The 12,841-nt window shown below is 39.8% G+C and overlaps 1 protein-coding gene across 2 annotated transcripts in view; it reads right to left on the bottom strand.

Moving 5' to 3' along the window:
• Positions 1-7,123: 7,123 nt before the first annotated feature.
• The window catches only part of ZFR (zinc finger RNA binding protein), a 47,845-nt gene continuing 42,127 nt past the window's right edge, over positions 7,124-12,841 (bottom strand). For both annotated transcript variants that reach the window (XM_014256987.2, XM_005527993.3), the window contains exons 18-20: positions 10,587-10,698; positions 10,394-10,491; positions 7,124-9,705 (exon numbers count right to left, since the gene is read on the bottom strand). In XM_014256987.2, coding sequence (XP_014112462.1) covers positions 9,526-9,705; positions 10,394-10,491; positions 10,587-10,698 — 390 coding nt within the window. In that variant the 3' untranslated portion in view covers positions 7,124-9,525. The remainder of the gene's footprint in view (positions 9,706-10,393; positions 10,492-10,586; positions 10,699-12,841) is intronic.

Below are 12,841 nucleotides of genomic sequence, written 5' to 3'. Positions count from 1 at the left end.
ACTCCTCATTTTGAGAACCTAATCTCTCTGGGTAAAAGGAAAGCAGATCTACTTTAGCTTTCCTCAGCTGGAATATCTGGCTGATTCCTGTTCCATCCCATGTCGCAGTCCTGAGACACTATGTGTCCAGCTCCTCCCCAAAGGTGGTTGAAGAGATGCAATTTTTTTTTCTTGACTAAAGCCACCTGGGATGTCCCACGTGGCCGCACATCATGACTCAGATGGCAAACAGCAGTTCCTTCAGGGGTAGCAATACACACCACTGCCATTTTGTGTCCATCCCTTAATTACTGAGTGTTTTTGTTCTGCCAGGGCCTTCCAGAGCTAACCTTCCTAGCTCTTCTAACCAGGAAGGTTCATCTGCCATTTGGGACATACAGTTCCAAAACACGCACACAGAAGAGTGCAAGACCAAATTAACAACTACTCCATGAAGAACAGGACAGAGGCACTAACTGCTGAGAACACACCCTGGACCAGAGTGTTTACTTTGGTCACAGAGATGCAGCTGGGAATTACATGTCTTAAACTTGAGGATGGAAAACAAAATATTACTGTGAGAGTTGTGAAAACTCAGGGAAACTGACATTGAATGGCAAAATCACCTTCTCATAATAGCTACAAGTGGGAGAAGAGGAAGTGAGTAACTTTTTAATGACTCTCCTCACCCAGAAAAAACATGAATATAAGGGCTAGGGAAGTTCCTCACCTTTTCTTAGCTCTTTTGAAGCGAACACAATTATTTGCTTGTGGGCACACACAGACTTCTTTGTCATGGGGTGAACTTCTTTATTTTATTCTCCAAAATACTGTGAACAGAAATTACTTCAGACTGGGTATTCCTTATCCTTAACAGGAACACACAAAGGGTGATCCAAACCCCATCTGTACTGGGAAAAAGCCTACACCATGGCTAGATGTGAGGCACAGTTAAGTCAGGGCTCTCCCCTGACATTGTTTCTTCTAAACATGCAGTCCAAAGAGAGGTCCTAAGGATCATGAGCTTGTAAGTAACAAGGTGGGTAAATCTAAGTGTGGCCCTTCTGATATCAAAGGTTATGAACTGACTCTTTTGTCTTGGAATGACTCCCACAAAAGAAAAAAAGGAAACAACATTCAGCACCCAGTTTGATGACAGCCCCTAAGCTGGGTGGTGGAAAAAATTTGCCAAGGTGTCGTTGGGCAACCCTGATTTTTTCTTCCTAAGTCACTTCTCCAAATGCAGTCTGGATGAAAAGCCCTTGGGAAAGATGTCTAGCCATCTGTCACTAGCTAGGAATCTGCTCCATCTAGTTAAATAGTTGCTCCTGTGCAGGACTCTTCCTGCTGGGCATGAGGAGGAGCAAACCAAAGCTAGTGAGAGCCATCCAGTGTCGGAATTACAGGGTGCAGGACGGGTCAGCTCCAGCATATCTATGGACTCCTTATGAGGCCTACACAGTAACCTCTTCTCTTTGGGAAGGACACATACTTGAAGATTATGCTGGCTGTGTTGTGGCTCTTCTGTTCTTTCCTTTAGCAGTGAAAATTGTAGCTAGTGCATGACTGCAGTGAAAAAAATGTGCTCATTTTACTTTGCCCACCAGGGCCTCGACTTACTCTTGGCTTTGATTTCCTAAAGCAAAATGCATGTGTGTGTCAGTAATCATGGATGTCAGGTAATGAAAGAAGCCATCCAGCTCATGCTGTAATTTCCACCTCCCAAACAACTGCTGCAACTAAAAAATCCAGCCCAGGTAATCTGAGAAACAGACACAAACCTACTCTTTCAGGAAGGCTACATGTTCTTTAGCAGAAACTCATGGCAAAACACAAACATGATTCTAGAGTCTTGCTTTAGCTTCCCTTTACTGTCCCTGACTTCAAAAAGGCTGTTATCTAAGTGAGGCATGCTTTTATTTGGCTAAGACAAATGAGTCTTTGAAGCAGCAAACTTCATAGAAGCAGCAAATCTTGTAAAAGAAGTTTCATAAATCCATGTGTACTTCCCTGTTAGCAAATGTTTCTGATTTACTAGAATATTTTTCTCTGCAATTGCTGTGGTTTTCATCTTCAGGCCCTTGGAAAGTGTTTGACCAAACTTTCTAGAGTTAAAATGCATTTGTGCTAGAATTAAAATATTCATGCTGACATCTGTACGGCTATCTGGCATGCCTGAATGTCAAGACAGGTATTTGGAAACTTTTTTTCTTGAGGGTTTCAGAAGTCACCTGCACTTCCAGAACTCCAGGCTTTTCTAAGAAAATAAGTTATTTTAAATATATTTTTTTCCTGATGTGTGTGTGAAATTTGTATACGGACTTTTCCTCAGGGATAATAGGTAAACGAGCAGAGGACTGGTGGAATTTTATTGCATGGACTTTGTCCTAAACAGTTGGGTTTCAGATCTGTGTTCTCTGAACTCATCACTGCTTCTTGGGAAAGAAGAAAGACTTCAGCCCTGGCTACTCCTGTAACTGGAGCTCTGAACTCATCCCATAGCATGTAAATTGGCTCATCTTATGCGTTTGGATATGCTGGAGAACTTGCTGGGGACATTAGCTAAAGCATCCAGAATCCTGATTTATGATCTACCGCTGTTGTATGGAATGCTTATCCTGAATCTATTGCCCTGAAATCACCCCTGGCAGCAGCTGCAAGAAATTTCTTAAGAAATGGGTACAAGAAAGCAAAACCACACACTACCCTCTCACATAAGATGTTTATCTGAAGTGCCCCTCTCCTCCTGCTTTCAATGATTTGCCAGATACAGTCTTTGACACACATTTTATCTACTCTTCCTTTATAACCTCGTTCTCAGCTTGCCTTCCTCAGTGGGAATCCTTACCTTGCAGAATTTCTTTGCAGCCCTCAGTGACTCAAAATTGAATGTCTCTTCCTTCTGCTATGCCTACTCTGATTTGTGTAATTTCTTTACACCCCTAAAGTATTTACTTCTAATTTATTCACAAGATAGTCCTGGCTGTGTTTCTAGCCACTGATGTCTTATAATTCACTAGACTTTATTTGGGGTTTTGCTACCATAATAACCTTGCTGCATCGTTAAAGAATTACTTTGAAATTATTTTAAAATGCATTCTTTGGCAATAGATACGAAGGCGGTAATAGCTAAAACATCACAGTGTTCTCTTCGTGCTTGTCACAGAAATGTGAGAATGAACTTTGGTTTTCCAGGGGGAGCTGCTGCTGAGGGCACAGCGCTCTCTGCTGCTGGGAGCACACAGGGACACTTCAAACACAGCCCTATGGATTTGCTGGATAAAACTCCACTTTTCTTTTTGGCTGTGGAGCATTCATTTAGGTTTCCAAGTGTTTGGGGAAGTGTACTCAGACACTGTAACACTCTCCGTTCACATGCAAGGGAGCAAGGCACGGACTCCAGATGTATTCCTGTCTGTGAAGCAGGAGAGATGCATGAAAAGTCAGTGAAAATTCTTCAGCTTTTCCTTCACCTTTTCCCACAGAGCACTTGCTGTACATGGCATGTAACATATTTTAACACCTCAGTTCCACTGACCTAAAACATTTTAGTCTTAAAGTCATCAATCACCTGGGAACTTCTTTTTTCTTCTGTGTTTTTGTGGAGTGCTGCAGTTGCTCCTTGAGTGGCCAATTGTGCACTGTCTACTTTCTGCTGAAACAGAGCCGTTGTCTTTGATTTCCCACATTGTTTCTGGAGCTGACTCTTGTTGAGTATTAATGTAATTTTTTTTCCTTTTTATTATACCTTTGATTTGTAGCTCTTTAATGGCCTTCCCCATCTTATTTCTTCAGTTGGAGCCATTTAATTAGTTCTGTTCTTTCACTTACCATTTCTCTTGGGGTTTTTGTGTTTGTTTTTTTTTGTTCCCTCCTCCCCACCCCCCCAATTTCTAATGGAGTGAAATTTACCAAATTCAAATGTGGGATTCTGCACCTGGGATGAGGGAATGGTACGCACAGGTACAAAGTGGGAGAGGAGTGGCTGGACAGCTGCAGAGGGAGGTGGGACTGGCTGGTGCTGGGCTCAGTGTGGCTCAGCAGTGCCCAGGCTGCACCGAGGACAAACCCCATCCCAGAGCACTGAGCACAAACCCCATCCGAGAGCACGGAGCACAAGCACAAACCCCATCCCAGAGCACTGAGCACGAGCATAAACCCCATCCCAGAGCACCAAGCACAAACCCCATCCCAGAGCATGGAGCACAAACCCCATCCCAGAGCACTGAGCACGAGCATAAACCCCATCCCAGAGCACCAAGCACAAACCCCATCCCAGAGCACTGAGCACGAGCATAAACCCCATCCCAGAGCACCAAGCACAAACCCCATCCCAGAGCACCGAGCACAAACCCCATCCCAGAGCACCGAGCACGACACAGCCGGCCCAGAGAGGGGATGGTCCCGCTGGGCTCAGCCTTGGGGCGGCCTCAACCTGGGCCCTGCAGGTGGAGGAGAAGGGGAAGGTCTTTGAAAGTGTCCCGAGGAGGAAAACAAAGCTGGTGGGAGGGCTGGAAGGAACTTCCTGTGAGCAGCAGCTGAGGAATTTGGGCTTGTCCAGTTGGGAGAAAGGGAGGCTGGCTGAAGGGTGACCCCAGCGCTCTCTGCAGCTTCCTGAAGAGGGGAAGGGCACCGGCAGGTGCTGAGCTCTCCTCTCTGTAACCCAGGGACAGGACATGAGGGAGTGGCTCACGGCTGCACCAGGAGAGCTTTTGACTGGCCATCAGGAGGCATTTCTATAAAGAGAGGGTGGTCAAGCACTGGAACAGCTTCCTAGAAAAGCGGTCAATGCCCCAGTCTGTCACTGCTCCAAGGCACTTGGACAGTGCCCTTAGAAACGTGCTGGAACTTGGCCAGCCCTGAAGTGGGCACACAGGTGACTGGACAATCACTCTAGGTCCCTTACAATTGGAAGAGTCTGTTCTATTTTATTTGCTTTCCACTTACAAATAAAATAAATTATTGAAGTTATTGGTAGAAACTGGGATAGCACTTAATAATCACAGACACTTTTCTTGTGACAAGCACACTCTACTGCTGCTACCACAATGATTATTCCAATTTCCTGAAGTTGCAGTTTCACATGACTATTACTGGCAACATCCTGGATCACTCTGGCTCCAGTTCTTAAATGTAGCATGCTTTCCTCTCAGGAAAATATGAAGTAGTTACCTAAGCAGTGACATTCTTGACATCCTAAACCATACTGAGGTATCTATGTGGGACTGGCACCTGTGGGCCTGCACCTCTGAGAAACCCATCCCCTTTTGGAAGAGCACATACTCCAGGAGCATGTAAAACATGGGAGTAAACTACTGTATTCAGGCACTGCCATCTCTCCCATATTGTTCCATAACTTGTATAACCAGAAAATTACTGGCAAACTTAAATGTCTGCCAGAAGTGGAGTCTGTGATAAGGCTGTCTTACATAGTCTGATCACATATGCATAGTACTGATACAAACACAATACAGCATGCAGAAAAGGAAAGAGGTTACATAAGGAGCAAGGTTTGTGTGTGAATCAAGAGGCCTTTTGTCTCAATTTTAATGTTAAAGTAACCTTTTTACTGTAGAAAGCCATTTATTTTCTCTTGATCAGCTACTCCATTCTGCAGTCTTAAATTTTTAAGTACAGGAAACTTGCAAAATCCACAAAGTTTTCTTGATCCCATTCTATGTTTATTGTGATTCAGGGTATCAACCTCAAACAGGACTGATGCAGAATATATGTGAAAGTATTTAAGCTAATGGCTGAGCCTCTGCAAGCTGGTAGGCTTAGAACTACCCTGCAATAAATACTGGTGGCCATGGCTTTCCAGAACAGGTTAAGAAAACAGAAGATGTATCTAAATGATGACCCTTACCAACACAGGTATGTAAGAACCATGACATGTGGGAAGGTGTGCACTGTGCAGAGTCAAGATCCCCAGCAAGAGCTGCCAGTCCCTGAAAAACCGTAACTTTTGCCCTTGGTAGCAATTGGACACTTGTTGAGTATTATTAGGGCAGTGTTTCTTAAAATACAAATTGTAAACAATCAGAAAGTTCAATAAACAACAGCAAGCTTCTCTCAGACTTCCATAATGCGTGTGAAAAATGTGGAACAAAATGTAAGAATACACATTTACAGATATTTACAGAATGAAGTCTGATTTTTATTTGGATATAAATCAAAACTGCTGTAGTAAGTGTATAGATAAAACCCCTTGGATTTTTCTTTTTCTTCCCCAAAAAGATCAGCTAATTGTTTCATTTTGGAAGTCTGAGAAATATCATAACGAAGCATAAAAATATCTTCTGAGAAGACCTATAAAAGAATCTCGCAGAAGAAAATTAATTTGCTAGTCTTTTTTGCTAGAAGGCTCTTTGGCTTACAGCTTAAAAACTAAAAAAAAAAAAAAATTGAAGGAAAAAACGATGTTTTTGTTGATTCTATCACTATACTTTGTAAAATTGAAATATACATGGAAGAAACCATTGCTAACTGTGTCTACTCTCCACCATTACTCAAATTCACTGTTATGCTATTCAAATCTGCTTAGTTGGTCCAAACAAATCTTAATTGCTTAATAAAGAAATGAATTTGCCATTGTGTGATTACTTAACAGACTAATTATCAGCAGATATTCAACCAGCAACAAGAATGTTAAACATGCATACGAATTATTGCAGGAATATTTAAAGTTGATTCCAATTGTTTGTAGTTTTCTAGGCAGAACAATTTTAAGTACTAAAAGGTCTAAAAATAGAAGCTTCAAATGAACCCATCATATTCAATAGTTCTGTAAGTTTAACTGTTCATCTAGAATTTCATAAAAGGGTAAGAAGTCAATGGACTATGTCTAAGAGACTTTATCTTCTAGCAGTGCCTTTATGCACACCCTCCATGTGAAATCACACTGCTCACGGACAGGATGCACTTATGAACTAGGAAGACAAGTCAAAGTAAGAGAAAGCTTTAAAACAGAACAGCTCACATGTTCATAAACTGTTCCTCTTAGGTAAGCATGGCTCTGTGTACATTTCCCTTTTGTGAATGAGGACTACAGTGTTTGTGATTGTGGGATTTAACAAATAGCCCTGCTGAATAAAAAATAAATTTAAAAAGTGCTTATTAGTAAACTGCTAGCATTACCAAAACACAGGATATTAAAATATTTATTTAGTCAGTTTTACCTTCCTAAGTGCACAGTGTAGTATTTAAGTCAAAGCTAGCTCTAGACGTTTGAAAATCTTGATTTTACATTCTTAGATTTGTTAACAAGAGTCAGAAGTTATCCATTAAAATGGACAGGAACACCAGAAACAAACTGCAAATTCACCTTTCACGACACAGCACAAAAATCATGGTCACAGCTTCATATTTAATGTGGAATCACTTTAAGTATACAATATTTCAAAAGATCCAGAAACTGGTTAGGAGCTAAAAGCCAGTAGAACAAAAATACAGAAAATCTAAAATACATCTTTGACCTTTTTAATCCTATGTTTTAGGGTCACATTCCTGAATAGACAAGTTTGCCTTATGAGGAAAGAAACTTTGGTATGGAGTTGAACTAGCCACATGAATAGCACCTGTAGCTTTCAAAATAAATAGTAATGGCTAACTAGACACGATGGCAGCAAGATATCCCCTAGAACAAGCATATGCTTGGAGCTATGCATGAAGGCTGGACAACGAAATGAGAGTAATTTTTTTAAGTAACTTCAAAGCATTTCTGCTTTTTGTATTTCTAATTATTTAGAAAGCTTTCCTACAGTGAGAAAGCTTTACTTTTATATGCTAACCCCTTATAATCACTACCTTGAAAATTGCACTCTCATGCTCACAGAACACTATTATTAAGTGTTTTTCTTTTAAAAACTTTAGATTCCCTCTATTTTTCTAAAATATTGTATTTTTATTCCATAGGCCCACGCTGGTTAGCAGTAGATGCTGGGAACAGAAACACCCCCCCTGCTCCAACAGTTGCTTATTAAAAAGGTCAAAGACAAATTCGACCTTGAAATGGAACAGAAGTTGGGCTTTTCTTAGTAAATGGCATCAGAAATAACAGATTATCTTTGTCACATGTGATACTCTCCTACAGCCATTGATAAAGTAGCTACCGGAATGTAAGTCTATGTTAATCTGTATTTTATGAGTTTGCAACGAAGCATAATACACATTTAACAGAGTAAGTGAAACTTCTGTTTCCAGTGTGTAATGAATTTTAGTAGTTTAATAAATTTCAACTTTTATTTGTGTATTCCACTGTAGTGCTGTGACAACAAATCACACCTGTGTACCAGAGCATACATCAACAGTATGATGTAACTTTACTTACACCACTGCTATATTTAGATTTTTGAAAGAGACATAAGCATACACTATGGCCACAGCAAATAATTTTCTGGTTTTTTTTCTTTGATAACCATCACTTTTTGAGTAATACTTCACTTTTAAAATCTGAATTATTGAAAAAAGTCACAGAAAGTTTATACAGGAACAGATATAAGGAATAACCTCACAGGCACTGATATGACAAACATTTATTTCAAGGGCTGAGAGGCATTAATACCATATTGACAAAGTTGACTGAAAAGAATGACTAACTCTGTCTAAATGGAAAATGCCCACCTTTGCTTGTTGAGAAAAGAAATTCAGAAAGTTATTTTTTGGCCTTGCTATGTCACGAAGTCAATCATACAAAGACCTATGCATTTAACCTAAGGTAATAGTTTTAAAAGCCCTTCTATTAAAAAAAAACAAAACAACAAACCATCATGCAAATCTTTGATCAATTATGCAGCGGCTTTAAAACTGTTGCAAGACCATACTGTATATATTAGCTTTTATACTGCTAATGCACAACTAACAGCAAACTCGATTAGATTAACACAAATTTGTCTTAATTACATTGTTATATCACACTAAGGAGACAAATGCCACAAGATTGGCAAAAACATTTAATTCTGAGCACTCAAATGGCAGGACAATTATGTGTTGTAACCCCTTCACATTTAGAAAAAAACATGATCCTGCAGTCTCACTTTACAAAAAAAGAAAAAAAACCTTCTGTAAAATAGTAATTGGGAGGGGAACAGTTCTACCACCTAACACAAAGTAACTCATACAACTAGTGTCAAAGGCAAACAAAAATACTTCTAAATGAAAGGTCAAAATACACATAGCAACAGAAGCACAAATGCTGCATTAAATACAGACAAGATAGGAAGACAATGCACTTGTTAATAAAAAAGACAAAAAAAATGAAGTAAAGATACTAAAATTAGCAACACATTTAAAGAAAATGCTATGAGGGAAAACTGTTTTTTCCTATAACAAGTTTCCATTTGCAGTCTTTCCATCCATAATTTGTCTGGTACAGTACATCCAATTAAAATATTCAGACTCTCACAGAAGAACTAGGTTGTTCTCTTCCAAATCTAATTCAGAGGCTGGTTTTGGATGTTTTAAACAGACATCGTTATGAATGAAGTAAAGCAAGGCAACAAATGGATTTTTCATTACCATCAATATTAGCAATGATAACAAACATTTTTAAAAGTTATCATAATCTTTTTTGTCCTTCTTTCCCTCTGCTTCAAACCCATCAACGCCATCACTGTCCCTTCTCCTTTTACGATTATTATGGATGTTGAAGCGTTGATTCATCTGTGGTAACGGATCCATTCCTAGAACTTTGTGTATCTGACGGAATGCAAGGAGCCTCAGCGCAAACTAGAAAAAAGGTAAGGAAAAGTTACTCCTGTTACAGACAAATGTCCACTTTGAGTACTTTGTAAAACAATTAGGGAAGAACATTAGGGATGTGTGGTATTACCAATAGCTCTAATTATCCCAACTTTCTGTCTCCCAACAAAGTCAACACAATAAAATGTCTATGTCACATTTGCTGCTTCTGTAAGTGGAGCAACTTAGCTTAATGCTCACGTGATTGGGCTTCTGGGCTTGTGCTGAAGCAACCATGGCTTGTCACATGTCATGTTAGGTGACATATGATCAGGAACCATTAACAAAAGGATCAAATGAAGAGGCAGAGGCAGTAACCTCTTAAACTGCAAGCACAAATGGTCATTATTGTCATATAAACCTTGCAGATGTACTTATAAAATTTCCAATCTAGTAACATAGTGCTGTAGAATAAGCCTGTTTACAGATCTAGATCTATATATATATAGATGACAATGCTACAAATTTTTTTGGAAAATAAATTTATTTCAATAAATAATGAACACTGTGAACCTCCTATGCTGTGGTATGTTCAATGCCTAGCTTAAGATTGGTAAGATATGATTACATTCTGAGAAAACAAAATTCACATCCAATATAAAGCTCCATTAAAAAAAACAGAACCAAAACAAAACCATCCCTCAAATTTAGTTATTTCACACCTACATTCCCTTACCTGTGCACTTGAAGTAATATCCTCTCGTTGCTGATCTGTCATTACAGCAAGTGTATCAAAAGGATCCTTTTCACAAGGGTCCAGAAGGCCAGGACCACCTACAATGATCAGGCTAATTAGTAGCACATCTTTACCTAATTACAAGCAAGATTACAGATTAGTTAAGTGTAAGTATACATAAAAGGCAACTTGCCTTTAAGGATGATTCCTGAAGATATACACTCAAAAACTCTTCTTAGTGCATCTCCAGGACTCTGTGGTCCAGTTGCGCTGCTAATTGCTTTTTCCACAAGCAACTCCATAGCCTAGACCAACAACAGAAGGATTCAGCCAAATTAGAAGATGGACTAAGAATAAAGCTTCTACTGCTCCTCAGTAGACAATTTTGATTCTTGAATTTTGAAGAACATTACACATTGTAGAACACTCAGTTAAAATAGAAAGAAACCCCAGTTATTTTATAAAGGTGGTGCCAGATTAACAGTGAGCACTGATACTAACAGCTGGTCATGGGTGGTGTCCTCCAGGGCTCAGTTTTGGGCCCAATCCTGTTTATTTATGATCTGGGCAAGGGGAATCGAGAGCAGCCTCAGCCAGTTCACAGATGGCACCAAGCTGGGTGGGAGTGCTGATGCTCTGGAAGGCAGGAAGGCTCTGCAGAGAGATCTGCACAGGCTGGATCCATGGGCTGAGGCCAGTTGTGTGAGGCTCAAGCAGGCCAAGTGCTGGGTCCTGCCCTTGGGTCACAAGAGCTCCCTGCAGCTCCAGGCTGGGACAGAGTGGCTGGAAAGCTGCCCAGTGGGAAAGGCCCTGGGGGTGCTGGTCAACAGTGGCTGAGCATGAGCCAGTGTGTGCCCAGGTGGCCAAGAAGGCCAAGGACATCCTGAATGTATCAGCAATGATGTGGCCAGCAGGACCAGGGCAGTGATTGTCCTGTGCTGGGCACTGGTGAGGGCCTCACCCAAATCCTGTGTTCAGTTTTGATCTCCTCACAAGAGACTGAGGTGGTGAAGCATGTCCAGAGAAGGGGAACAGAGCTGGGGAAGGATATAGAGCACAAAGAACTGCTGAGGGAGCTGGGGGTGTTTAACCTGGAGAAAAGGAGGCTCAGGGGTGACCTTAATGTTCTGTATAACTACCTGAAAGGAGGGTGTAGACAGATGTGGGTTCATCTCTTCTCCCATATAATTGGTGATGGGACAAGAGGAAATGGCCTTAAGTTGCATCAGGCAAGGTTTAGAATAGATATTGGGAAAAAAATTTTGACTGAAAGGGTTGTAAAGCTTGGAACAGAGTGCCCAGGAAGTTCACAGAGTTACTATCCCTGGAAGTGTTCACAAAACATGTGGATATTGCAATTAAGGACATGGTTTAGTGGTGCTGGGTTAACAATTGGACTTTATGATCTTCAAGGTCTTTTCCAACCTGAACAATTCAGTGATTCTATGATGGGCTTCTTCCCATCACAAGTCATTAAATAATTTTGTGTTAGTTTATACAATCCATATACAGGCAAACAACTTGTCCAGCCATTTTTGAGAGTATGAAACACTCTGGGACACTTGATCCTGTCAGCCACATGAATACAATACACTATACCTAATGAAACAGGATGCTATCAAAAAATAGAAATAGTTTTTTATACAAGAGTACAGAAGCTTATAAAATAAAAAATTTAATGTTCTTAAAATGCTTAATATCTTCACTAGTCCTTCAGTAGTAAGACTGAAGGTCACAGCAATTTTTCTCCTGGTTATCAACCAACACTAACTCAGATGTTAAACCAATGTAAAAAAACTCTGTGATAATATTTTTAATATATTATTATAATTAGTAATAATTTTCTGAAATGTATACATTATTTGATGTTAGTTAAAATGGCTTAAATAATTAGCTGTGTTTTAAGTACTGGTCGTTTTTTTCTGTGAATATTCCTTTATTCACTTTTATAATGCACTATTTTTTTACAGAAGAACCTATAAAAGTATTTGTAAAAGAAAGGACTAAATTCTCTTAGATTGCTTTCCCAGGATTAGATAAGTATTCACTGCTACCTCTTTAAAGATTTAAGGCTTTTAAACTGCAAGTTTATTATCAAACAATGTTTTTTGGTGGGTTTTTTGGAGGTACTTGTTATTTGGGCCTTGTCCTCCTCACCACATCTACAGTTGTTCAAAAGCTATCTTTTGTTCTTCCTTTCAAGGTATAAATATTTATTCTGATGTGTGCAAGTTAACTACAGGCAGTACTCTTCACTAAGGGTGCCCATTCCTTTCTATTTCAGCTCCATTTAAGTGACAGATTTCAATTATTAAATTGAATTGCTCAATTAGTTCCATCCTCCCACTGTATCAATCAGGATTTGGCAACAGTAATTTAGATATTTTCAAGTGCATCAATAAACAAAAAAAAAAGCAGATCTTGGATTTGCATTTATAAAAACCTTGT

This window comes from Pseudopodoces humilis, chromosome 4, assembly GCF_049639895.1.
Source record: "Pseudopodoces humilis isolate 2021_Gansu_Grassland_sample_001 chromosome 4, ASM4963989v1, whole genome shotgun sequence".
NCBI classification, from domain to species: Eukaryota; Metazoa; Chordata; class Aves; order Passeriformes; family Paridae; genus Pseudopodoces; species Pseudopodoces humilis.
This window is presented reverse-complemented; position numbering and strand designations above follow the sequence as displayed.